Source organism: Lepeophtheirus salmonis, chromosome 9, assembly GCF_016086655.4.
Source record: "Lepeophtheirus salmonis chromosome 9, UVic_Lsal_1.4, whole genome shotgun sequence".
Lineage (NCBI taxonomy): Eukaryota > Metazoa > Arthropoda > Copepoda > Siphonostomatoida > Caligidae > Lepeophtheirus > Lepeophtheirus salmonis.
The window spans coordinates 22822420-22849417 of NC_052139.2; the positions used below are offsets into that span (position 1 = coordinate 22822420).

General features: G+C 32.7%; 2 protein-coding genes across 2 annotated transcripts; one reads left to right on the forward strand and one right to left on the reverse strand.

The window, feature by feature from the left end:
• Nucleotides 1-460: 460 nt before the first annotated feature.
• On the reverse strand, nucleotides 461-5040 carry LOC121124847 (uncharacterized; the record flags this gene model as incomplete). The annotated part of the gene is made up of 3 exons (XM_071890848.1): nucleotides 461-1052; nucleotides 1179-4034; nucleotides 4203-5040. Coding segments are annotated over 3 exons (4257 nt in total), but the record flags the coding sequence as incomplete, so codon positions are not given.
• LOC139906274 (uncharacterized) lies at nucleotides 5041-6756 on the forward strand. Its single transcript, XM_071890849.1, has 4 exons — nucleotides 5041-5080; nucleotides 5127-5588; nucleotides 5630-6385; nucleotides 6470-6756. The coding sequence occupies exons 1-4, from the start codon at nucleotides 5041-5043 to the stop codon at nucleotides 6754-6756; spliced, it is 1545 nt and encodes a 514-aa protein (XP_071746950.1).
• The last annotated feature ends 20242 nt before the right edge of the window (nucleotides 6757-26998 follow it).

Sequence of the window (26998 nt, forward strand, 5' to 3'; positions counted from 1 at the left end):
AAAAATAACAAAAATATATGTCCTTTTTTTGAAGCACGAGACTAGGAAAGAAAAAATGAGGCCATATTTGGAATCAGGGGATCAAACTCTATTAAACTGAGCATATACAACTTTTGTACCATTTTTTAGGCTGGACAGTGTTATTATTGTTATGTGGGTCTCCCTCTTTGTTTCAAATTTTAGATTCAAAGGAATAAGAAACATTATTATAAATCTCGGGTTATAGAATATCCCAGCTGATTAACAAAGTTTAAATAACAAGAAATTAACGAATTCAGACCTGAGAGTATATATATAATTTATATGGATTTTATGATTTAGTCATAATAATCAATCTTTCCAGTTTTAATTTTATTAGAATTGTTCTATTCTTACTTTATAACTCTTCATTTATTATCACTGCCTTGTATCAAGTAACTATATAAACGACTAATATAAAAATAAAATAATCATCATAATCAATACATATACAGGATAAACTGCGTCTGATTAAGCTCTTTTCTTCGACTTAAAAAACATGTAATGGACAAATATTCCAATTAAAACCACACCTATTACAGATCCAGCCACAATTCCAAGTATCATGCCAACATTGGATCCCTCCTCTTGAGAATCCTCGTTATCATCTCCTAAGTCATGATCAATTTTTTTAACTACTGTTTCAGTACAGTTTAATGCCTCATCCACATCAAAGTTCGATGAAAAACTTAAAATACTCTTTCCTTCTTCAAATCTCTTGTTAAGAGTTTTAGTAAGCACTACATCTTTTTCTTTAATATTATCAAAGGCAACAACCTTGAAGAATTTTGTACTAAATGTTATAAGTATTTGAAGATCGTCACTGTTTTTAATTGAATCAGGAATATCAAACTCTATTTCTTCATCATTTGAGTCATCTGAACTCTTAAAAATATTTGATACTTCTTCATTTTCAGTTGCTTTCTTTTGAGTTTTTGTTGCTTCAGTAGGTGCAGCTGTATCTGGTTCTGGAGTTTTTGTTGCTTCAATAGGTGCTGCTGTATCTGGTTCTGGGGTTGTTGTTCCTTCTGTAGGTGCTGCTGTATCTGGTTCTGGAGTTTTTGTTGCTTCAGTAGGTGCTGCTGTATCTGGTACTGGAGTTTTTGTTCCTTCTGTAGGTGGAGCTGTATCTGGCTCTGGAGTTATTGTTCCTTCTGTAGGTGGAACTGTATCTGGCTTTGGAGTTTTGGTTCCTTCCGTAGGTGATTCTGTATCCGGCTTTGGAGTTGTTGTTCCTTCCGTAGGTGATTCTGTATCCGGCTTTGGAGTTGTTGTTCCTTCCGTAGGTGATTCTGTATTCGGCTTTGGAGTTGTTGTTCCTTCCGTAGGTGATTCTGTATCCGGCTTTGGAGTTGTTGTTCCTTCTGTAGGTGCTGCTGTATCTGGTTCTGGAGTTTTTGTTGCTTCAGTAGGTGCTGCTGTATCTGGCTCTGGAGTTATTGTTCCTTCTGTAGGTGGAACTGTATCTGGCTTTGGAGTTTTGGTTCCTTCCGTAGGTGATTCTGTATCCGGCTTTGGAGTTATTGTTCCTTCCGTAGGTGATTCTGTATCCGGCTTTGGAGTTGTTGTTCCTTCCGTAGGTGATTCTGTATCCGGCTTTGGAGTTGTTGTTCCTTCTGTAGGTGATTCTGTATCCGGCTTTGGAGTTGTTGTTCCTTCCGTAGGTGATTCTGTATCCGGCTTTGGAGTTGTTGTTCCTTCTGTAGGTGCAGCTGTATCTGGTTCTGGAGTTTTTGTTGCTTCAGTAGGTGCTGCTGTATCTGGTTCTGGGGTTGTTGTTCCTTCTGTAGGTGCTGCTGTATCTGGTTCTGGAGTTTTTGTTGCTTCAGTAGGTGCTGCTGTATCTGGTTCTGGAGTTTTTGTTCCTTCTGTAGGTGGAGCTGTATCTGGCTCTGGAGTTATTGTTCCTTCTGTAGGTGGAACTGTATCTGGCTTTGGAGTTGTTGTTCCTTCCGTAGGTGATTCTGTATCCGGCTTTGGAGTTGTTGTTCCTTCCGTAGGTGATTCTGTATCCGGTTTTGGAGTTGTTGTTCCTTCTGTATGTGCAGCTGTATCTGGTTCTGGAGTTTTTGTTGCTTCAGTAGGTGCTGCTGTATCTGGTTCTGGGGTTGTTGTTCCTTCTGTAGGTGCTGCTGTATCTGGTTCTGGAGTTTTTGTTGCTTCAGTAGGTGTTGCTGTATTTGGTTCTGGAGTTTTTGTTCCTTCTGCAGGTGGAGCTGTATCTGGCTCTGGAGTTATTGTTCCTTCTGTAGGTGGAACTGTATCTGGCTTTGGAGTTTTGGATCCTTCCGTAGGTGATTCTGTATCCGGCTTTGGAGTTGTTGTTCCTTCCGTAGGTGATTCTGTATCCGGCTTTGGAGTTGTTGTTCCTTCTGTAGGTGCAGCTGTATCTGGTTCTGGAGTTTTTGTTGCTTCAGTAGGTGCTGCTGTATCTGGTTCTGGGGTTGTTGTTCCTTCTGTAGGTGCTGCTGTATCTGGTTCTGGAGTTTTTGTTCCTTCTGTAGGTGGAGCTGTATCTGGCTCTGGAGTTATTGTTCCTTCTGTAGGTGGAACTGTATCTGGCTTTGGAGTTGTTGTTCCTTCCGTAGGTGATTCTGTATCCGGCTTTGGAGTTGTTGTTCCTTCCGTATGTGATTCTGTATCCGGTTTTGGAGTTGTTGTTCCTTCTGTATGTGCAGCTGTATCTGGTTCTGGAGTTTTTGTTGCTTCAGTAGGTGCTGCTGTATCTGGTTCTGGGGTTGTTGTTCCTTCTGTAGGTGCTGCTGTATCTGGTTCTGGAGTTTTTGTTGCTTCAGTAGGTGCTGCTGTATTTGGTTCTGGAGTTTTTGTTCCTTCTGCAGGTGGAGCTGTATCTGGCTCTGGAGTTATTGTTCCTTCTGTAGGTGGAACTGTATCTGGCTTTGGAGTTTTGGTTCCTTCCGTAGGTGATTCTGTATCCGGCTTTGGAGTTGTTGTTCCTTCCGTAGGTGATTCTGTATCCGGCTTTGGAGTTGTTGTTCCTTCCGTAGGTGATTCTGTATCCGGCTTTGGAGTTGTTGTTCCTTCTGTAGGTGCAGCTGTATCTGGTTCTGGAGTTTTTGTTGCTTCAGTAGGTGCTGCTGTATCTGGTTCTGGGGTTGTTGTTCCTTCTGTAGGTGCTGCTGTATCTGGTTCTGGAGTTTTTGTTGCTTCAGTAGGTGCTGCTGTATCTGGTTCTGGAGTTTTTGTTCCTTCTGTAGGTGGAGCTGTATCTGGCTTTGGAGTTTTGGTTCCTTCCGTAGGTGATTCTGTATCCGGCTTTGGAGTTGTTGTTCCTTCCGTAGGTGATTCTGTATCCGGCTTTGGAGTTATTGTTCCTTCTGTAGGTGCAGCTGTATCTGGTTCTGGAGTTTTTGTTGTTTCAGTAGGTGCTGCTGTATCTGGTACTGGAGTTTTTGTTCCTTCTGTAGGTGGAGCTGTATCTGGCTCTGGAGTTATTGTTCCTTCTGTAGGTGGAACTGTATCTGGCTTTGGAGTTTTGGTTCCTTCCGTAGGTGATTCTGTATCCGGCTTTGGAGTTGTTGTTCCTTTCGTAGGTGATTCTGTATCCGGCTTTGGAGTTGTTGTTCCTTCCGTAGGTGATTCTGTATTCGGCTTTGGAGTTGTTGTTCCTTCCGTAGGTGATTCTGTATCCGGCTTTGGAGTTGTTGTTCCTTCTGTAGGTGCTGCTGTATCTGGTTCTGGAGTTTTTGTTGCTTCAGTAGGTGCTGCTGTATCTGGCTCTGGAGTTATTGTTCCTTCTGTAGGTGGAACTGTATCTGGCTTTGGAGTTTTGGTTCCTTCCGTAGGTGATTCTGTATCCGGCTTTGGAGTTATTGTTCCTTCCGTAGGTGATTCTGTATCCGGCTTTGGAGTTGTTGTTCCTTCCGTAGGTGATTCTGTATCCGGCTTTGGAGTTGTTGTTCCTTCTGTAGGTGATTCTGTATCCGGCTTTGGAGTTGTTGTTCCTTCCGTAGGTGATTCTGTATCCGGCTTTGGAGTTGTTGTTCCTTCTGTAGGTGCAGCTGTATCTGGTTCTGGAGTTTTTGTTGCTTCAGTAGGTGCTGCTGTATCTGGTTCTGGGGTTGTTGTTCCTTCTGTAGGTGCTGCTGTATCTGGTTCTGGAGTTTTTGTTGCTTCAGTAGGTGCTGCTGTATCTGGTTCTGGAGTTTTTGTTCCTTCTGTAGGTGGAGCTGTATCTGGCTCTGGAGTTATTGTTCCTTCTGTAGGTGGAACTGTATCTGGCTTTGGAGTTGTTGTTCCTTCCGTAGGTGATTCTGTATCCGGCTTTGGAGTTGTTGTTCCTTCCGTAGGTGATTCTGTATCCGGTTTTGGAGTTGTTGTTCCTTCTGTATGTGCAGCTGTATCTGGTTCTGGAGTTTTTGTTGCTTCAGTAGGTGCTGCTGTATCTGGTTCTGGGGTTGTTGTTCCTTCTGTAGGTGCTGCTGTATCTGGTTCTGGAGTTTTTGTTGCTTCAGTAGGTGCTGCTGTATTTGGTTCTGGAGTTTTTGTTCCTTCTGCAGGTGGAGCTGTATCTGGCTCTGGAGTTATTGTTCCTTCTGTAGGTGGAACTGTATCTGGCTTTGGAGTTTTGGTTCCTTCCGTAGGTGATTCTGTATCCGGCTTTGGAGTTGTTGTTCCTTCCGTAGGTGATTCTGTATCCGGCTTTGGAGTTGTTGTTCCTTCTGTAGGTGCAGCTGTATCTGGTTCTGGAGTTTTTGTTGCTTCAGTAGGTGCTGCTGTATCTGGTTCTGGGGTTGTTGTTCCTTCTGTAGGTGCTGCTGTATCTGGTTCTGGAGTTTTTGTTGCTTCAGTAGGTGCTGCTGTATCTGGTTCTGGAGTTTTTGTTCCTTCTGTAGGTGGAGCTGTATCTGGCTCTGGAGTTATTGTTCCTTCTGTAGGTGGAACTGTATCTGGCTTTGGAGTTGTTGTTCCTTCCGTAGGTGATTCTGTATCCGGCTTTGGAGTTGTTGTTCCTTCCGTATGTGATTCTGTATCCGGTTTTGGAGTTGTTGTTCCTTCTGTATGTGCAGCTGTATCTGGTTCTGGAGTTTTTGTTGCTTCAGTAGGTGCTGCTGTATCTGGTTCTGGGGTTGTTGTTCCTTCTGTAGGTGCTGCTGTATCTGGTTCTGGAGTTTTTGTTGCTTCAGTAGGTGCTGCTGTATTTGGTTCTGGAGTTTTTGTTCCTTCTGCAGGTGGAGCTGTATCTGGCTCTGGAGTTATTGTTCCTTCTGTAGGTGGAACTGTATCTGGCTTTGGAGTTTTGGTTCCTTCCGTAGGTGATTCTGTATCCGGCTTTGGAGTTGTTGTTCCTTCCGTAGGTGATTCTGTATCCGGCTTTGGAGTTGTTGTTCCTTCTGTAGGTGCAGCTGTATCTGGTTCTGGAGTTTTTGTTGCTTCAGTAGGTGCTGCTGTATCTGGTTCTGGGGTTGTTGTTCCTTCTGTAGGTGCTGCTGTATCTGGTTCTGGAGTTTTTGTTGCTTCAGTAGGTGCTGCTGTATCTGGTTCTGGAGTTTTTGTTCCTTCTGTAGGTGGAGCTGTATCTGGCTCTGCAGTTATTGTTCCTTCTGTAGGTGGAACTGTATCTGGCTTTGAGTTTTGGTTCCTTCCGTAGGTGATTCTGTATCCGGCTTTGGAGTTGTTGTTCCTTCCGTAGGTGATTCTGTATCCGGCTTTGGAGTTATTGTTCCTTCTGTAGGTGCAGCTGTATCTGGTTCTGGAGTTTTTGTTGTTTCAGTAGGTGCTGCTGTATCTGGTTCTGGGGTTGTTGTTCCTTCTGTAGGTGCTGCTGTATCTGGTTCTGGAGTTTTTGTTGCTTCAGTAGGTGCTGCTGTATCTGGTACTGGAGTTTTTGTTCCTTCTGTAGGTGGAGCTGTATCTGGCTCTGGAGTTATTGTTCCTTCTGTAGGTGGAACTGTATCTGGCTTTGGAGTTTTGGTTCCTTCCGTAGGTGATTCTGTATCCGGCTTTGGAGTTTTGGTTCCTTCCGTAGGTGATTCTGTATCCGGCTTTGGAGTTGTTGTTCTTTCCGTAGGTGATTCTGTATCCGGCTTTGGAGTTGTTGTTCCTTCCGTAGGTGATTCTGTATCCGGCTTTGGAGTTGTTGTTCCTTCTGTAGGTGCAGCTGTATCTGGTTCTGGAGTTTTTGTTGCTTCAGTAGGTGCTGCTGTATCTGGTTCTGGGGTTGTTGTTCCTTCTGTAGGTGCTGCTGTATCTGGTTCTGGAGTTTTTGTTGCTTCAGTAGGTGCTGCTGTATCTGGTTCTGGAGTTTTTGTTCCTTCTGTAGGTGGAGCTGTATCTGGCTCTGGAGTTATTGTTCCTTCTGTAGGTGGAACTGTATCTGGCTTTGGAGTTTTGGTTCCTTCCGTAGGTGATTCTGTATCAGGCTTTGGAGTTGTTGTTCCTTCCGTAGGTGATTCTGTATCCGGATTTGGAGTTGTTGTTCCTTCCGTAGGTGATTCTGTATCCGGCTTTGGAGTTGTTGTTCCTTCCGTAGGTGATTCTGTATCCGGCTTTGGAGTTGTTGTTCCTTCTGTAGGGGGAGCTGTATCTGGCTTTGGGGTCGTTGGCTTTGATGTGGTTGGGGTTGGAGTTGTTGGTACTGCAGTAGGTTCTATTGGGTCTGGCTCACTATTGTTGATGTTTGTTTCAATAACTCTAAGACTATTTCTTATATTTTTTACTTCTTTGACAAATTCCTCGTCCAAATTCTTCATCCAAGGAAATCTATTATCTACATAAATACATATTAAATAATTGTAGGAATGTGATGTAAAAAACATTTATACTTACTGATTGACTTAGAAGTCCCAATTTGTAGACATGTAATTGAAAAAATTAAGAGGATCAAAACTCTCTTCTTTTGAAACTCCATTTCATAAATATGAATATTGTTATCAACGTTATTACCAATGCAGGATGATTTTTAAAGTTGTCTCTATCTTAGTTCATAATTATCTTTTATATTTTTCATGAAAGATAAAACCTGGATAAATATTGAGTTACCTTTTATTTTTGACATTGCTGAATATTTGCACAATACTTTACAACGTGTATTTTTATTATTATATATAATTCGTGGAGGCATAACTCATATATGTTAGCTTGCATGAGTGCCCGATAGGAGGACAAAAGGAGACATTTATTTGGCCTCCTCCGCGTTTTGAAGAAATTTTATAATTTATACACAAATTATATCTATTTGATAGGCAAGTCCAATGTTATTATGATTAATTAATGTAATTGTGTAGCAAGGAATGCAATTTTCTTCATATTTGGGTTAACTTCTAACTAGGTTTTAAAAAAATGATCACAAACGGTATACATATGGAATGCCTTTCCTTTATTTATGGAATCCTTTATGGTTATATATTAGTCCATTAATGATGAGCTTTTTAAATGTTTTATATGTTGTAAAAACTTTCTGTTCACTATTCATTCATAATTTTGTTACGTTCAATCGTTCATATTTGAATTTTTATGCATGCATTTATTGTTTATTTAGCATAAAAAGTCAAATAAAAAAATACATATCAGTATATAAGGCTCTTTTTTGGTTCATTTTTATATTTTCCGGCTGGTTTTTTTTTGGAAAGACCTCTCATAGGCTTTGTTAATTTTTTTAAAATGTTAAAAAATCCTCCTTTGAATTAATTTTACATATACAATATACAAGTGGCCTTAGATTGCTAATAGTGATAACCTCTCTAGACATGTGGGCTCTCTTTTAATAACTATTCATTGTCAGACATATACATGCCAGACTTTGGGGTGGGGGGTACTTGCAGTATGAGACAAAATGTTTCATAATAATTTACAAGTCTAATGTTTACCATTTGTTACTAACAGCAAAGAATGAGTATTAAGAATTTGATATTTTAAACATGCAATCAATTAGTTTACTCGCATTACACTCATGCTCAACTACAGGGTTGCTCTGGTGACTCTGACACGGCTTGTATACCACATTTCGTTCTATAAATTATTTCAGTTTTTGCTTTACTCTGTTGTACTGGCCAGGCATTGTAGCAGCAAAATTGTATTATTGGGAAACTATCTTGTTTGTATCCAGTTGGTTGTTCGATATTACTGAAATAATATTCTTGGCTGTATCTTCAATAAGTTTTACTCTTTACATGTTTAACAGCCAACAAGCGTTCAGTAGGTGTCATATTTTTCACGTATCTTGCAACAAAAGTTATATCATAACGAGATAGATCAAGTGTTGTGTCACCAGATATTCCGAACATTCCTGCTGCATTAATCTCGTTTATAATCATCCTTCATAGTTCAGTACCGAAAATGTCTGAACTCGTTCTGGGATGGAGTTGACGTTTGGGAAACAAAAAGTGCTCGCCTGTTTCTGTTTCTAACCAGTGTTTCACAGTCGAGATAAAAGAATAACAATTTAGTTGAAGTTTAAGTTAGATTCATGAATGTCATTTCCACAAAAGGGGATTTTTGGTGTAGCTAATGTATTTAAATCATCCATCAAAATTTCATCAACTATAGTATTCTCATGTCGATCTACTTCTTCTTGAATCCGTAGGTTACAACACATCAACGTGGCACAGTCAATCTGAAAATTGTGCAATGAGTTGAATACTCGGTTGAAAATATAAGAAATATTTGTAATTGTTAGATTAAAAATAATTTTCACTATTTACACTAAAGATATCTCTTCAATATCAGGATCAGAGCCAAGAATATTGTATACACTCATAGAACAATGATGATTATCAGCAACACAAACAGATTTCAGTTCAACCGATTCCAAAAGGTCAAGATTTTTCATAGTTTGCTGCATTTGGTACATTATTTTTCTCGTTCCTCTTTATTTTACGACTTACAGCATACGTACTAAACAAGTCATCATATTGAATAGAAATAAAATGGCAAATGAGCTTCTTAATAGTCATCGTCAATCGGAATGAAAAAATCTTGATCTCATTTGAAGAATAATAGTTAGGCTGTACATTGTAGATAAGATAGGAAAAACTTAGTAGTTACTTACAACTACAATTTCCTTACGAAAAATTGGTGTCATGCTTCATCTGAGGCTACACCTTATTCGTGCTGATGTAACTCATCTTCTTTTTTTACATTTCCAGAAATTTGAATGAAATTTTCTTTAATTACCGAATATAGAATTGTGTAAAACATGATATTTTTAAAAACCTATAATAGAATTGGATTATATGAAATTCGAGTACATGAATATCTTCCAACACTCTTCAGACAATGGATGGGGTTAAAAATTAAGACAAAGTACTTTCATTGAAGATTGAAGGTCCTAATATTCGATTTAAATTTATATTCTTCACATGGAAATATTGATTGAAAACTTTACAAGATACTAGATATATTAATGTATTAAAATCTAATATACATTTTATACGATCCATTGTACCTTATACCGGATTTTGAAGGATATCTTAAGATTAAAAAAAATTTCCAACAAATGGTAGGATTAAACGAACCAACAGATTAAAAAAAAATTGTCTTCGGGAAATATTAAGAATTTATTTACATATAATATAAATGAAATGAAATTGATTTCCCCTATTTAAATAATCTAAATCCAGCATTTCCATGGAGATCATATAATATTAGCTTATACTATACCCAAAACACATAACTGTTTTTAGCAACTATAAAAGATCACTTAAATGGGTTGAGTTATAAATTCAAAAGTGATTGACGTTATAAAAAACCACTATTCGAATAACCAAGTTTTCTAAATTAAGAAAAAAATCAAAAAGTTATGGGGAAAAATGAATCAAGGGAACATTTCTATTTTGTTGTTTTTTCAGGACACAAAAAAAAAAAAAAAAAAAAACAACTTATAATGAAATATTGGATTTGTAATTATAATAAAGTTTCTAGAAATGTGTTTGGAAAATCTTTTGCCTAAAAATTTGAGACATAAAAATCGATGTTTAACTGGAATACCATTTCATTTTTATTCTGAAGACAGCAAGGACTTCTAAGTAGATTTGCCTGTCATTTTGGAGGATAAATAATCTATTTACGACGAAGAGTATTTCACTAGAAAAGAAACAATGGTGACCAATTGGGTCTCCATTGGGTCAGTGAGGAGATGACGATGCTCCAGATGATAAGAAACTAGGCCAAAATCATCAAAAACAGCTGGTTACTTATCTTTGGGAGGCTTGTGTTTCTTTCTGATAGCATTGACAAATTGTTTCAATCTATCCATAATATGATGGATAGCTCAATCGTGGAAATTTAGAATACTTATAATGTCCTTTGCTTCATGAACCACGTGGAAGAGAGTATAAACTGCATCAGTTTGGCTCGGTTGGATAGTTTTCAATTGTTTAGAAATAAAAAACTTTAATATAAAAATTCAAACCAAGTGTTACTTTATCCATAAAAATTATCAGTTTTTGATTTGAGTCATGGTTGAAATAAAAAAAGAGAAAAATTTAATCAAAATGTACCATACATACAGCCCAATAAGTAATTGACAAATTTGAATCATTTAGAGGGTAGATACCCAATAATTTTAGTTATAGTTTAAAACCTTGATTTTGCTGAAAGGAAATTATATTGGCTATGTTAATACTCTTTTTAAATAGAATCCCTCAATTTATCCTTTTGTGGATTCAAATGAACTCCAATATTAGTGTAAAAATACAAATATGTTATCACATTAAATTTTGAGAAAGATAAAAATTTAGCTTACAAATTTGTTGAGAGGCCACACCTCGATTTTTCAAATAATTACCCATGCTTATGAAATATAAAAAGATATATTTTTCTTTTTTTTTCTCCAATCACCATACTACAATTCATATCAAATTATTGATAGGAGGAATTGCATGGAACGGTGAATCAAAGGTATAGAGATAAGAACTAATCAGTTGGTGTGAAAGGTAAAAACAAAGATACTTTTTTGTGAACATATTTTGTCTTGAAAAAAAAAAAAAAAGCAAAAACGTACAAAATTACATACCCAAAAAAATGGTGCATTTCTTCAAAACCATAAATCCTAAAAGGCTGGAGGGCAAAAAAATTTCTAAACAAATTTTTGCTTTTTCCTAAAATATTTAATTGAATTGTAAACGTTTTTGAACGTAAATTGAACCTTAGTTATTAGTAAAAACGCTAATCTGCTTCTTGAAATTTCTAATAATTTAAAAATATCAGAAATATCAGGAAAAATGACGTATGAATGAAAATATGGCACACCAGTGTCCCGTTATTGTGAAAGGGGTAATAATAACCAATGCCAAATAAAAGCAGAATAAATAAAAAGTATTATTATTGAATATTAGTATATTAATATTGATATAGCCTTTGGCGTCAATAACACCCTCAACTCTACCTCAGAAACTGCCCATACAAGGACGTCAATGGAGATGAGGTGCGGTGAGCTTTTCTCATTTCAGTTAAAAGTTGAGCTCTTTGTATCTTGTACAATTTGTATAGAAAATCATGTGCAACACACTTCCTGATCAGCCTTTCAGAACTGTTGAGATCCCTGGCAATGTCCTCATAGATTTGGAAAACTCATCATCAATGACTCTTTACAAATTTACAAGCCTTGCAAACTTGATCCCTCTGAGGTTATGACCTCATCTTTTGATCAGCACACTTTGCGGTTGATTAATAATCATAACTCGACTCTTCCAATTTCTTCCTGACACTTCAGACAAAGTACTTGTCCAGGTTTATAAAGTAGTTTGCAATTTCAACATTGTCTTGTCCGGTGTGGATTGCAAATATGCAATTTCCACGATTATAAAATAAATACTTCGTTGATCGATGCCATTTCGATGTCAAAACAACAATGAACTTCGTGCATGCGTATGAACGAAGTTACATTCCCTCAAATTTTGTTTTTTATCGAACGCACGCAGTGTTATCAAAAAATAATGCATATTCTATCATAGTCAAAGTAATAAACAGAAAATTATTGATAAGAAAGATTGTACTATTGATCGATATAAAAATATCATAATTGAATGCTACATAATAAATACTCTTTAGTATATGAAAGATAAGGCTAACATCATTTACCAAAGGAAGGAGTCGACTCTTCTCTTTTGAAGCTTAGCTTGGTTTGCTTTTCCTCTTATGATAAAGTTTCAATTTGCCATCATTCCCGTAGAAATTGAAATTCAAGCATCTCCTGTTGAGGATAAAGTATCTCGGATCCTTTATTTTGTACTAATTCTTAGAGAACATGGAAGTATTTCTGTTCTTAATTAATGAAGATTGATCTAAGCATATGAAAAACACTTCTAAATTAAAAATTTGTTGTTTCATTCATCCAATTGTTTGTGTGTATTATGTTTCAATATTAAAATAATAACTAATCTATTATATTGATACTGTGATAACCCTAAGTAAACATATTTATTTGATCATAAATTGATATATGTAACTTTTATGATTTTTCCCCATAGAATAAGATATAGATTATTTAAAAATTGGGCATTTTTTAAACATTCGTTTAAGTTGTTTTAATCAAAAACATTTTCATTTCAGTTCAAAATGTTGCCTTGGTAGAAGATATATTAATTGCTGAACGTGACTTCCTATAGATTTTCTGATGTTGTTGAAATATAACTGGAATAATATTGTACAATGTCAATTAGGTTTTGCCCTTTGATTTTTAATCATAAAAATACACATCCCCCTACATGAGGCTAAGTGATTGAATCATGGTTAACTTCAGATATTAGTATAACTCATTGGTAAGATGCACCCTTAGAGATATAAAGTATAGAGTGCTTACTCTCTAGAATGACGAAGACAATTTATAGAAGTCTTCAGCTATTGAACAATAGAGAAACATAAGGCTCAAAACATTCAGTTACTATGTCATCGTAAGTCTTTTTTTACGAATAATATTCTTAAAATCTTAATAAATTAATAATAAGTAATATAATATCCTTTTAATGTATACAAAAGGATTTTGGTAATAGATAGGTTGGTCATAGTAGATATAATTGGAACTTGATACATTCTTATTATTTTATTGATAGAGTTCAATGCCTGCTTGCATTGCATTCAATTGTTCTTCAAGAACGGCTATGATCTTGCTAGTAAATCGTGGAAAAAATGTAAACTCAACCACAATAATGTGAAAATCAGTTTTTTCCCCTAAGTATTCCCATAACTTTATAAAACAATCAAATGTCTTGACATCCTTGTTAGTTAATTTAGTATTCCAAGAGTCTGTTCTGAGCACTTCAAGAACTCTAACATCATCAATCACAAAGTTAAGTTAAGTGCACGCTTGCTGATGGAGCAGTGCCATCAATTTTCGAATTTCCAATGTGCTTAAAAATAGTAGAGTCCCATCAACGAATCTTAAAGTGAATAACCTATGAAGAAGACAGTACTATAAAAAGGAATTCTGAAGGCATGATTGAAAAGAGGTCAATTGTAAATATAGTCATTGATCATACATATACTCTACCTAGTACTATGGAATCCTTGAGGGAGGTGACAAAAAGAGCAAAAAGGGACATTATGATTCTTACCGAAAGAATGAACTTCTTTCAACGCATTTAAAGGCTTTAAAAATAAAAAATTAAATTATTTGTCAAAGGAAACGAAGGTTTCAGAAGCGGATAACCAATGCTCAAGATTTATGTCACCGTTTAACAAAAAATGGCTTCTGGATTAAGTTAAGAAGTTCTGTCTACTATAACATCTAAGTTTCCAAAAGAGCTCTTTCATCGTATGATCCATAATAAAAAAATATAATAAAATGTTCATCACTTACATTGCCGAATTTATGTCAATAAATTGTAAAAAACAATCTTTTTTTTTTAAATGCATTGAATCTTTGTGGTGTCTAGACAACGAATTCAGGGTCGATTATGGCTTGATATAACAAAAAGATTGGGGTGGATAGCATCAAACAGCACTAACCTATCCTTCTAAGGATGTAATTGAAGTTTGTCGAGAAACTGAAAAGATGTCTGGAAGACTTCTAAATGTTACAAAACGGGGTTTGCCGAGAGATTCCAGCCTGACTCTTAAAATTAGTATTGCATTTTTGAAAAATATTGACTTTCATAAAAATTAGGTCGTTCAATGCCTATTGAATTCATTTCCAGAATCTAACCATGTATTTATCCTTATAAAAGTAATATCTCGTTGTATGCATGTATAAAACTGTATTACTTGGGAAAGCTAGAAACTAAGACTGTAGAAGAAACCAAGATTCGTAGTGTTTTCACGAATATAATACAGTTTAAGAATCAATAATTTGAAAAATATCAATAATATGTTGAAAAAATTCATTTTATTAGTAGATAATATTTTTTTGAAATAAATTATACTTAATTGATTAGATGTTTATGTATTTTAAATATTCTTAAACATTTTTTTATTGAAATTAGTATGTACTAGATAAACGAGAATATTAGGAATTTATAAGAAAAAATCACGTATGAAAATGTTCTTCATTGTGTTGTTAAGGGCTTCATGCGATTCAATGCGAATTTAAATACCAATCATAGATATTCCTTTTAGAAATGAATTATGATACTCATTTGTGAAGTAAGTATCTTCCCATAAATAAACCTAAAACTAAAGAGGAGATAAAAGTTTAACACCAAACATGTTGAAAAGAAGGAACACCAATTCAAGCATAATTTATAAACTTTATTTCTTTTCATTTATTATGGAGTATATATCCTGTATGGAATTGTGACGTAAGAATAACATGTATGATGAAATGTTATTATTCTCATTTAAATAATCATCCATTCTTGCCAAGAGTAAAGGATTAAACCAAGTAAAGCATGGATCAATATTAACCTAAGGAAATAGTATTGTGAATATTTTTATAATATTTCGAAAGATGTCGCTTTCCTATGACGTCACTCTCTTTTTTTTTTGTACGTACTACGTAGTATTAATAAGTTTGAATATGTAATAATACCTATATAATTTATTCAATTCTTAATAAATATTTTATATTTACATATATTAATCAAGTAAATTTGAAATAAAGTACTCTTCAAAATAATGGTTGAGTCTTTGTGTCATGATTGTCATAGTTACTTACACAAGATTTAGCTATTAAATTTAACAAAGCAAGTGAAGTCATGACTAAAGACTATCATGAAATACCACATTGTCCTCATTAAAAGATAAAGTAATGAATAGATTCATAAAATTTAAATTAGGAATGATTGTAAATACTTTAAAAAGGAACAAGAGATTAGAAATGATGGTAAAGATACTGGCCAACGTAGTTTGAAAAAGTAAGGCAATGAGATGCGTTGTTAATCAAATAAAATGACCAAATATATATATTTTTTTCAACATTCTTTATTTGGTTGATATATTATAAAGAACATACATATATAAATACACCGGAGCAATTGCCTAAAGAGTACATAAATAAACATTATAGCTTATACTTAAACATGCAAATTAACAAATATGATAAATATTTTTTTAAATTTCATAAAACATTTTTTAAAATACTTTGATGATTCTGTGAAGTTGGTGGAAGTTTCTGGATTTATTTCCCTGCAAAATTCCATGACTCACATCCTGATTTAGGAATTTTCATTGTGAGAGAGACATAGTGGGCTGAAGCTGCCAAGATGATACTTCGTAAATCATGCTCCATAAAAGGCTGATAATTAGTTAGGTGGCTGGTGATGAGGGCTTTACACTTCAAAATTGCAAAGTCCAGAGCCCTTGTTACCTCAGAAGTTCCACCCTTACTCTTTGAAATTCCAAAAAGAACAAGACCTTTAACATATTTTTTCCCCCATTTGTCAGCCCTTTATAGATACAAAATATTTTAGAATATAGATGGCAGGGCAGTCCATAAACGCATGAAGTGTGTTATTATATATTTTTCCACAGTCCTTGCAGGGCCTAGTATATTTAATACAATCTGTGGAGATTTGTAACTGTACGGTAAACTTTTTATCAGCATTTATTCCCCCCAGAAGACACTATTTTTATTTTCCAAACCATAAGGAGGCCCAAACGCTTACTATGCATCTCCCAGAGTCAATTCCCAGTTGCATCAAAATTTAGGGGGACCATCTTAACGTGCCGCGGGCATGGCATTTGATAATGTTTTGAAGATTAATACGTGGAAATCATATTCGACCATCATTGAGCAATTCTTCCAAATTTAAGTTATGAATAGTTAAAATATTCCGTGTGATTGCACGTTCTTCTAAAATTGAGGAGTTCTTTAAATTTCTAAAAAAGAACTATATATTTTGCCAAATTATATTAATGGTTGAGTCCTTTCTAAATGTAGGGGTGAACATCCAAATTATTATCTGAGCAAAAGCCCCAAACTGAAGAGATCAAAGATGTAATTTTGTTGGTCAGATTAGTCCCCATCATAAGCCAAATGTACAGTTCTCGGTTCCTTATACTTCTTCTCCATTCTGCTGCTGGATTTCTTGAAATATCCAAAATTTTGGAGTAAATTTTCGGGACAATACAAGATAGTTGGGCTACTCTGCCACATATGTGGGATTTAGGTATTTTCATGGTTTGGATATAATTCTTATAAAACAAACAATTAAGCCCTTTGACTTTTTCTAAAAGAGCCTTTTCAGCTAGTTGCGGACATGATGTAGCCTTATAAAATATTAAAAGTATTTAACTCTTTTTTGAAGGTTGAATCTTTCCCAAAAATAAATTATTTTGTTTACGGAGGTCTAAATTTGCTCCAGGTATCTTCATGAATACCACAGCTATTCCGTTTGATATCCAAAATTTCCACCATTCTTCTAACTTTACAATTTCCAACTTTAAGATCCTTTTCAGGCTTCCAGGAGCCCAAAGGTAAAATAGAGGTCTTATTTTTATTCACAGCCAATCCTGTTTTTTCTTCAAACTTCCCAAAATAATTAAGTATGGCATTTGTTATGGCAATTAACTGAGACTCAGAATTCACCTCTACGGTTAAATTTACATCATCTGGATACAAATCAATAATAGGCTGAGATCCCTCAAAGCTAATCCCAAAGCCTTTGTACCTCTTTGTAACACCTAAAACGAGTTCTTCGATTGCGGCTTTGAAAAGAAGTAGAGCCGAGGGGCATCCTTGACAACAGCTCTTTTCTAATGTGATTGACTGGCTTTCTTAAGCACTTTTCTTTGCACCTTAAGTCCTCCTTCACACAAGCCCTCACGGTCCACTCGGCCACACACCCAGGTCCCTCTTCATGGCTCTCATGGAACGCTGGGGGTCCTCGTTGATGATGTCCCTGACCTTGTTGATAAAGGTGACGTCCTGGACAATCCTTGTGTTCGTCTCCTCCTTCTTCTTCCTGCCAACAAAGTCCATCGGGTCCGATGACTCCTCCAGCTGCTTCCTGAGACTTCTGACCGTTCTAACTGGCATTGACAGAAGGCCAGAGATGTCAGTATTGTTTAATTTCATGTGATCACTAAGCATAATCTGAATAGCAGCGCACCTCCGATCTCTCTCATTGAACATAATGACTTTTCTTGGGCACTTAAAATGATGCTATCGCTACAAGGGGTGAGCAATAACTGAAGCCTATGACCTGGAAAATTTTTAACACCAAAAACAGACGGATCAGACATCAGCTGATGGATTAATGTCCTCTTTAAAATGCGGCAGATTTTGTCCACGCACCCTGTAGAAAAGCACGTACGGGGTTAAAAAAAAGGTTTCGGAAGTAACTCTTATACAGATCTAAGAACTTACCTATGTGAAATGGAGTCAAAAGTTTTGTAGAAGTCTATTGCTATTATTGCTGCAAACTTCTTTCTACTTTCCACTGTGTCAATTGCAGCTTGAATATTGCCTGAAACATCGGAAATTTTCCTATTCTTTAAAAATATTTTTTTAAGGAGTTCCGAATATTTCTTTATAATTAAATAGAGATAATTATCTACTATGAATATCAGAGCCCTATAAAGAGAGTCATGTCACGAGATTTCAGCGCCCCATATGACAGATACCAAATGACCCAAAAAGGACATAATATAATAAATGAGTACTAAAAATTAATTTTGTTGAGCTTGATTATTATGAAAAAATGGAATAATTACTTTAAAAATAATTTCTTTAACTTATTTAATTTCGCATATTCTTCGTCCTCAGAAAGTAGAAGAAGCTATACTATTTTCTTTCATAATCGCAGGTAAATGTAAGCGCATTTTGATACTAACATACTAATACACAGTAAAAATAAAATTTTATGACATTTGGCGACATTTATAAGCAACTTAATTAATGGAACCACTACTTTATTTATTGTGTTTACAATTTTTCTCATTTTTTAAAATTTATTTCCATAAGATTTGAATAAAGCCTCTATTTTTGCCAATTGATCCAAACAGTTTTTGACACAATATATTAATTGGACACCATATAGTTCCTCAACGAATCTTAACCGAAGTGAATTCTCGATAGTTTTTTCAGACCAAAGGCTGATTTTGGAATGTGAAGACTGGTTACTTAAAAAAATTATATGGCTTGAATTAAATACTGAAGGGAAAATCATTTTTAATTACTTAAATTTTGATTCTGCGTCCCAAATTTTGACATCTTTCTCCTTCAACTTCTTTTTTAATCCCCTTATTTCTGCTTGATAGACTCTAAGTAAGATTTTCTGGTTGATATTAATTTCCTTTATATATTTTACCTCAGGAGAAATATTTGTAATAGATGCAATTATTTTTTTTACGGATAAAGTAACTAATGCTATATTTATATATATCTACCATTATTGGAATTTTTATTTTCTATTGTTGATGATGAACTTAGATTCATTTCCACTACGTCTATTTTTCTATTTTCAGAAGAAGGAGATCACAAATAAGGAGTAAAGTATGTATGATTTTGAAATTTAGGAGATTTTTTTGTTTACAATGTTTATACAACATTGTATTATATTCATGAGAGGACATCTTTTTTTTAAAGATCATTTTGATCAATATAAAAAGTTGTACTGCTATACTTCTCATTTAGTTATATTTTCACTGAGCGCATTACCAAAATATATTGATATAGTATAAATACGGAGGACTGTTTGGATACGAAATGCAAAGGTTTTTATATTTCATTTATTTTTTGACCGACTATTAGAGTTCAATATTGAGATGAAGTTTCATTTTAATTTGTATTTGTATACGAATTTAATTAGACCAATAGTTTCATATAGTAAATAACATAGAGAAAATTAAACTTTATTTGTATTTTCTTGACAAAAACATTTTTACTGTTCCTATTTACAAAATAACAATGAAAGAGTTTAGATATTAGTTGTACTTAAAGGATAAAACTAAATCACTGATCTACAGATAAATTAAATTTAAATACTTTTTTATTTCACTCCATACAACTTTTGTCAATTTATAATGTACTTAAAATGTTTTTGTGAATTTGTTAGAATAAATACAACTAAATACAGAGCACTTGTAGTTAAATTTTATACGTAATAAACAAAAAAATGGGTTTCTCTTATGATTGTATTTTGACAATGTTTCTGAATACAAAGTTTATTGCCTCAGTTTATTAAGGGATTATTATTGATGTACTGTACATCATTTTTTTCGGAAAACTAAAATAAACTTTTTATCAATAATAATTTTTTTGACATTCGAACATTTATTTTCCAAAAAAATTGCATAGTATTAAGTTTTCTCCCAAAATAAGTAATGGACTCGACGTCGACGTAGATCAATGGACAACCCGCTCAAGAAAACTTATTCTCTTGAACTCAATTTTTGTAGGTTCACAACATTGTCCTTTCTAGAGAAAGAAATATACTTTATGTATATGGATTTCACAGAAGATTCTTTATCAGATAGAGTAAATGTAGAACTATAATGTTTACTTATACTTAATCTCTGCAACTCCCTCTGACAAATGAAAGGAATATAAAAAAAATTGATATAATAAATCTGATTTATAATTTAACAAAAATCCGTTTACTATCTGAGAATCGGGATTTTAAAAAAATGTTGGTGTAAAAAAGACCAAAACAAAAACAAAATGCTTTTGTAGAGGCAGGATAAAAAGTAACTAGAGTTTTAAAGATAAAAGGGATACACTTAATTCTTTTCTTTTCTAGCTATTCGTACTTAATAAGGAATTAACATAATCATTTCAATAGATTAAAGAAATACACTTAAGCCTAAAATTTATTTTGATTCCAGTAATTAATAATATTGTAAAGTTTTTGATAATGTATTTTATATGAGTTTTATTTATATAAAGATGCTCAATTTGATGTTTCACTCATCATTTTATTAAATACCTGATAGAAATTAATTTGGTGACTTCATTTAAAAGAGTAGCTATGCAGTGGATCTTGTTCCTTTATTATTTGATAAATCATTCAGAGTAAGCCTATAGTCGTGATTTATTCTCACTCTGAACTTGATTCATTATGATATTTTCTCTTTCTATGTCAACTTCCCACCACATAGAAAATCAGGAATGACTGAAGGAAAATTGCTTAATGATTTATTTTTAATGTTAAAATATAATTTTAAATACCGGGGGCTCCCAATTAATTATTAGAAAAATATCATTAATATAATTTGAAAAGCAGTATCTCATGAAAAAAGTTTTTTCTAGAACAAGTTTTCGGAAAAAGTTTTTCCTGGGTTTTGTTGTTCCTGATTCTACACATAAGCAGCCAGTCAATACGAAAGCATGAGTAATTATTCTCATAATAGAATACTGACTGAATATGTATTCTTTAACAAATTACCATCAATTTATGTAAGAGTATTAATCTTGTAAGCCCTTTTGTAGACGCTGCAAGTTCTAATTAAAGTAGCTAAAATGAATTGTCAAGAAAAACCCTTGTTAAAATAATGGATTTAAAAAAAAAAGAAGACCAAAATAAGTGTCTTTATTTAAATACAGGTTTTAAACTATAGCTACAAATCTTTGGTATCTTAAGTTTGAGTATAAAGCCAATCGTGGACTCAAAAATGATGAAATATATTTGCATGTAGTAAAAAATAAATAAGGATTTTTTGCCTTTCTTGTTTTTTGTTCGAGATTTTTATTATGTTGACACCTGTGTATATTCGTTTACTAATTTCAATGTGTAGTACCCTTTCAACCTTCTAATTCGATAAAATTTAACATATGTCACATTAATTTACAAATATTAGTTTAAATCCTAATCTAAATACACCCTTAATATATATATATATCAACTTTTTAGTACAGATATCGGCAACCTAGGGTCCACATATAGTCCACAAAACGCTTATAGAAACACTGTATAAATGTGATAAATGTAAATGTCCATAATTCGTAGTTACATCTGGTGGGCTATGTTTTACTGATTAGACCTGATTCCTTAGTTAAGACAATCAAATTGGTTTTTTCGCCTTCAAATCGATTTTATTTCTACTCAGAAGCAGATTAATTTTCCTATGTCTCTTTATTTTTTAAAGGTATGGGTTGTCAATTCCAACTTAATGGTCCCCAAAACTAACGGAACTTTACAAACAGAAATTTGGGGAACGAATATTGAATAGACATTAAAAAAGGGAGTTATGTAAAGGACTATAATAACAACAACAACAAAAAAAGAGAAGATAATGAAGATATTGAAATAGAAACTCTTTGTTGTATCTACTTAAGAACTAGAATGAGCACTCAGTAGAGTACAAAACCTCCTCTTGAAATTATATGCAGTTATGTATCCCAATTTTTTCCAAAATTATGGTCAATTGTGTATTTTTTGTTTTGTGTTATCTTGAACTTGACTTTTTAAAACTGAATGGTCTCTTATTGTGACTATATATAATTTTCATATCAAGTTTGATCTAAAATAGTTTTATAACTTTTGTTGTAATCCTGGTGACTAACAAACAAACAGAGACGAAAATGTAACGGCCACTTTGGCGGAGTTGGTGGAGGTAATAAGTAATTCTTACTATGTAGCATTGGTTTGCCTGAAATTTGGCAAATCCATCTCACTCAAGGTTTGTTGACTCCGGCTAGTTGTTAATATAATAAAAAATTATCTTTACATTAAAAAAATTTATAAGAAACAAGTAGATATTTTATAAATTTATGAGGAAAAATTGGCATCTTTGTTATTAACTGGTAATATGACATTTCGATCTTTTTGCTACTTCATGGGTTTATTGGCAAAGAGTCGGCAATTTGTTATACCCAGGTTACCTATAGTAGAGTCAAATTTCACATTCCAAATTTAAGTCTGATTGTTTTGTCCGTTTACTAGTTTACTCACAAGAATGAAATATAGTTTTAAATAAAATTGATACATGATTGTTCCGGAGGTTTAACTTTAATCCATAATGTTATATATATATATACCAAAATATTGCTTTAATCTTTATTTATATTTTCCTTTAAAATAAATATATTATTTCCACAAAACTAGAATTTGGATTATATACATTTGTATTCTTTCACTAATAATCAACCATATCTAGGATAAACAAAGTATTAATTCTTTGTTGGAGGCGACACAAATTTAACATAAGTGGGAAAAATTTGACACCTGCAGAATTATATTTTACGAGATTGAATTTGGTTTTTCGATTTTTTTTTTCAAAACATAAAAATACGAAAATTACATAATTTCAATTACAAAATTTATTTAAAAACAAATTAAAAAATCCAAGCTATTTACAAAAAGTTAAATTTTGAAAGAAAATTCAAAAATTTACAGCTCTTCAAAAAAAAAAAAAAAAAAATTCTAAAATAAATTTCACACTCTAAATTTTATGAAAAAAATTTCAATTACTATATTTATAGAAAAAAATCAAAAATATACTGATATTCTAAAAAATTTCAATATTACTTTTTTTTTTGAAAAAAATTCCATTACTTTTTTTTTGAAAAAATTTCAAATACTATTTTTTATGAAAAAATTTAATTTATCAAATTTTTTTGAAAAAAATATTAAAAATCCCCAATTAATTGCAAAAGTTATTCAAATTAATATCTGTTCGACAAAAATATTTAAAGAATGATATGATGAAAAAAAAAAAATTCAAATATTAAATTTTGAAGTAAAAATCAAAAATTCTTTAATTTGGAGAGGGTAATAGCCCAGTTTCCACAGATAGCCCTGCAAAAGCTCATCATCACAATTATGAAGTTAGAAGTTTTATTGGAAGGGATCAAATTAGATAATACAAATCGAACGAAAGAGTTCAACTCATGAACGACGGCGGTATATCAATGTCATTAGCAAAATACTCTTATAAAAAAAATGAATCTATATTTTTTTAGCAAGGGCAATTAATTAATTAGTCTACAAAATCATTTAAAAATTCAGAAAAAGATTTAATAAGAATTCCAAAATTCTTTTTAATTCCCTTTTTGTTAAACTTCTTTTAATAACATAGTTAACAAATAGAAAAAAACTCCAAAACTAGAATGTATTTCAGTACATAATAAACATGAAATTAATCTTGACAACATGAGTTTTCAAGAAGACATAATTAATTATCTTATAGTAAAGACATTGAGTATGCATTATGAATAAAACAATTAAATAAATATTAACTACTTAATGCTAATTATTGGAATCGAATTGATACCACTCAGCAGTTATGATGAAATTGTGTATTTTACTTAAAATAATAGCTAAAGTTTACATTTTTATAACTACCGTTGAATACATTATTCGTCGCGTTGTAAAAAAAAAGGGGATTGAAGAAGTTAAAATAAAAAAAATAGGAATAGCTTTTCAAAAAATAGTTAACTTAACTCGCTTAACCTCGGTTACAAATTCGTTAGCATACAAATTAACCCTTAACAAGGCATTATCAAAATATACTAAAAAATACATATAATCAGTTTTTACGTATTCTGAACATTCTAAAAATTTTGATGATAAAATTTAGGTTCAAAAGAAAAATAAATCTAGGGGTGTATAATATCCCTGTTGAATAAGGGAGGATTAAAAAATAATATAGCGTCCTTTTTACGAATGATCACTTCACCGAAATAGATACAGTAATGATTCATGCTAAAGTACTATGCAACTGCCTACTCAACTATTTCATTGACAAACACATTTCGATAATTTTAGAGTCAGAGACAACCTCGTGATATAAAAGTAACAATCTGGAGAAAGCCAAGTACGTATAATCTCCAACAATTCGATCTACGCGATTGATTAATTCGCATTTACTCAAGTACTCATTGATTAACTCCTTTTTAGCTTAAAAGATTTCTTCTCTTTCTATATTATTTGTTGGTAGATGTATTTAACAACAGTTATAATAGCGATTCAAGCCAGCTGTTGAGGGATCCTCATAATTAAATTATTCATTTATCAAAAATTAATCATTACAATTCGTGAGTTATGATTTAATTTTTGAAAAGAGTGTAACATGAATAATAATAATAATTATAAAATATTGAAACATAGGTCTTTATCCAAAACATTTATTTTTGTCATAGTGCCTATGTTAATGTGGCTTTCGGTAATTGAGTTTTTTGCAAACTGTCTGCTGTGGATCAAAAATGATCTTACAAGAGTTTCAGGCGTAACTTGATGTTAAACATCCAAAAAAGCTTAAAAAGGAATGGGGAAAAAAGTGATGTTACTGTTCGTGGAGGAAGTACAAACTGTTTTAGGGATAATTAAAAAGTTTATGGATCCAAAACATCGTCTTGAGGTAGTATTAACATACTTTATGTTATAAAATTTCTTTTTGGATGGCTAGGATTTGAATATTTATAATATGTTAAAGTAAAGTCAAAAATATATAAAAAACCATACCATTGTTGTTTTAGTGTTTTCATTTATGGGTATCTCAGCTTAGCTCCAATATCAAAATATATCTACTAATTATTAGGATGTACCTTCCTTTATTTTAAATTAAGATGAATTTTTTGTTAACTTACCACAAACGTACTAATATACAAATATAAAAAGTGAAAATTAAGTTGCGTTTGCAATCATCAATAGAATTAGTTAAATGATGCTCTCTTGATAAATTCTTGAAATTATTACATAATAATATTTATTTAAGAATAATGTCCAAAATAAATGCACATCTTCATAGGTACTAAGTATTGTTGTACCTATGTTGAACGTAGGGGAGACTCAGGACAAAATTTCTCGGATGGACAGTCGTAATTGTATTTTAATTTTTCTAGTATTGTTGATTATTTAGAATTATTTTATACAGATACTACAATTTTAAAGGATGTCAAATGTTTTAATAGTTCACTTTTTCTTTCAGGGAGGCAACTTTATATCTTTAAAAAAAGGACTCAATTTAATTCTAAATTTTGTAAATACTCTTCTGAAGTTAATTTGAAATGCAGATCTTTGTATTACTGGAGGTAGGTTTAGATTAAAAAGATGTCTGCATTCGTCTGTTAATGGAGGTCTTCAACTTATTAAGTAATTTAGCTACTTGGTATGTAATATTTTTATTAGACCCTCATCCTTTAGTACCATCAGCAGGTGATGAGTTCTATTTCAATTCAATTTGTCGAGAAACTACTCGTACAATATTATTTTTTAAATAGATTCATACACTAGCAGACATTTGTTAGTATGATTTGTCAAATTTTGCCATGTTTGAGTCACTCTCATTAGTTCTATTCAAAAAAAAGTATTGTAACTGAACACCGGTATTCCCTACTTTTGTTGTATGTTAAACATATATTAGACCCTTTACATAACATAGACAAAAACATTTATACTAACGTTTGCAGAAATAAACAAAATTAAAGTTCATTAAATCTTTTGACCTCCTACTCAATTGAATGTCCACTCCTTAATAACAATCGGATTTATCTCATGGTATTATCATTATTATTCAAAGAAAAAAGAGGGGCAATAGTGTGTAAACATTTGTCCGCAAATATATCAAAATCAAATTGTTTTTATTTATGAAATCTAAGATATAGCTATACAAATATATATGTTATCCATTAACTTTAAAAAAGGCTCAGATTTTATCCATAAATTCAGTTTAGACATTTGTATTCTTCAACTAATTATCTTATATTTTAGTTATTAAAATATTCTATTGATTGAGGCTGTATTGCAAATTTAAATTAACAGAAATGTCATCGTTACAATGCCAATAATTATAAATCGATAGATTTAATTTAAAAAAGTTTAAATAAAGAATAAATCAATCTTCAAAGCTAAATAAAGATTTTAAGCTATAGCAAAAAATATTGTTTACAACACCTTTTCCCAAATATGAGACGAGGCAACAAAGCGAATATTTAAACCAAATATGTTAATGAAATATTGGATTGTCTATATCTAAGTATAAAAATTAACTTGCCATTATCTTTGATCAAGAAGCATAATATACTTTAAAACCAAATGATAAAAATTCTAAAAATATCTTTAAAATGGCTGCATCATACTTATAACTCGAGTTATCTTTGTTTAATGTGGAAAATAGGTACATTTTATTCAGAGGTCATAGCTTCAAAAAAAATGGATTCAAAAAGTTTAAAAGTATCTCATTGGATAGCTGGAAAAAAAGAACCTCCTCAAAAATACTCTATATCTTTATCAATTTGACATAAAGTCACGACAATATTTCAAGGATAAACTCATTTTTAAATTGATTTCATAATAATAGTCCTTAAATATTCGTATGCCCAGCTGGAAGAGATAGAAACAAAGAAATAGGAGAAGAAAAAGGATAGAAACAAAGAGAGAGAAAAATGAGAAAAATAAAAGATATGTTATACAATTTGTTATAACATTAAGCCTCATGTCCCAAACTGTATAAATAAATTATATCAAGCTTCACGGACACAAGATGACTGGTTGCATATCCGTAGTGAGTGAGGGATATAAAAAAAAAAAGACAATCAAGAAATTCTGTTTTTTTCTCAATTTTTCATCACTGTTTTTGTTCCATTTTTGCTATTGGACAGTGTAATGGGGAAGGGCAGTTATTTACTTTCATTAGTTTCTAAACAATGGGACTAGGAGTGGTGCAGTCTTTACTTCATAAAGGATTATATCAATTTATTAAA

What these genes read in the sequence shown, in the direction of transcription:
- LOC139906274 (XM_071890849.1), top strand. Translation starts at nt 5,041, where the DNA reads ATGTGCAGCTGTATCTGGTTCTGGAGTTTTTGTTGCTTCA. An exon ending in CTGGAGTTTTTGTTGCTTCA is followed by an intron (nt 5,081 to 5,126) that starts GTAGGTGCTGCT and finishes TTCCTTCTGTAG; the next exon opens with GTGCTGCTGTATCTGGTTCT. An exon ending in AGTTTTGGTTCCTTCCGTAG is followed by an intron (nt 6,386 to 6,469) that starts GTGATTCTGTAT and finishes TTCCTTCCGTAG; the next exon opens with GTGATTCTGTATCCGGCTTT.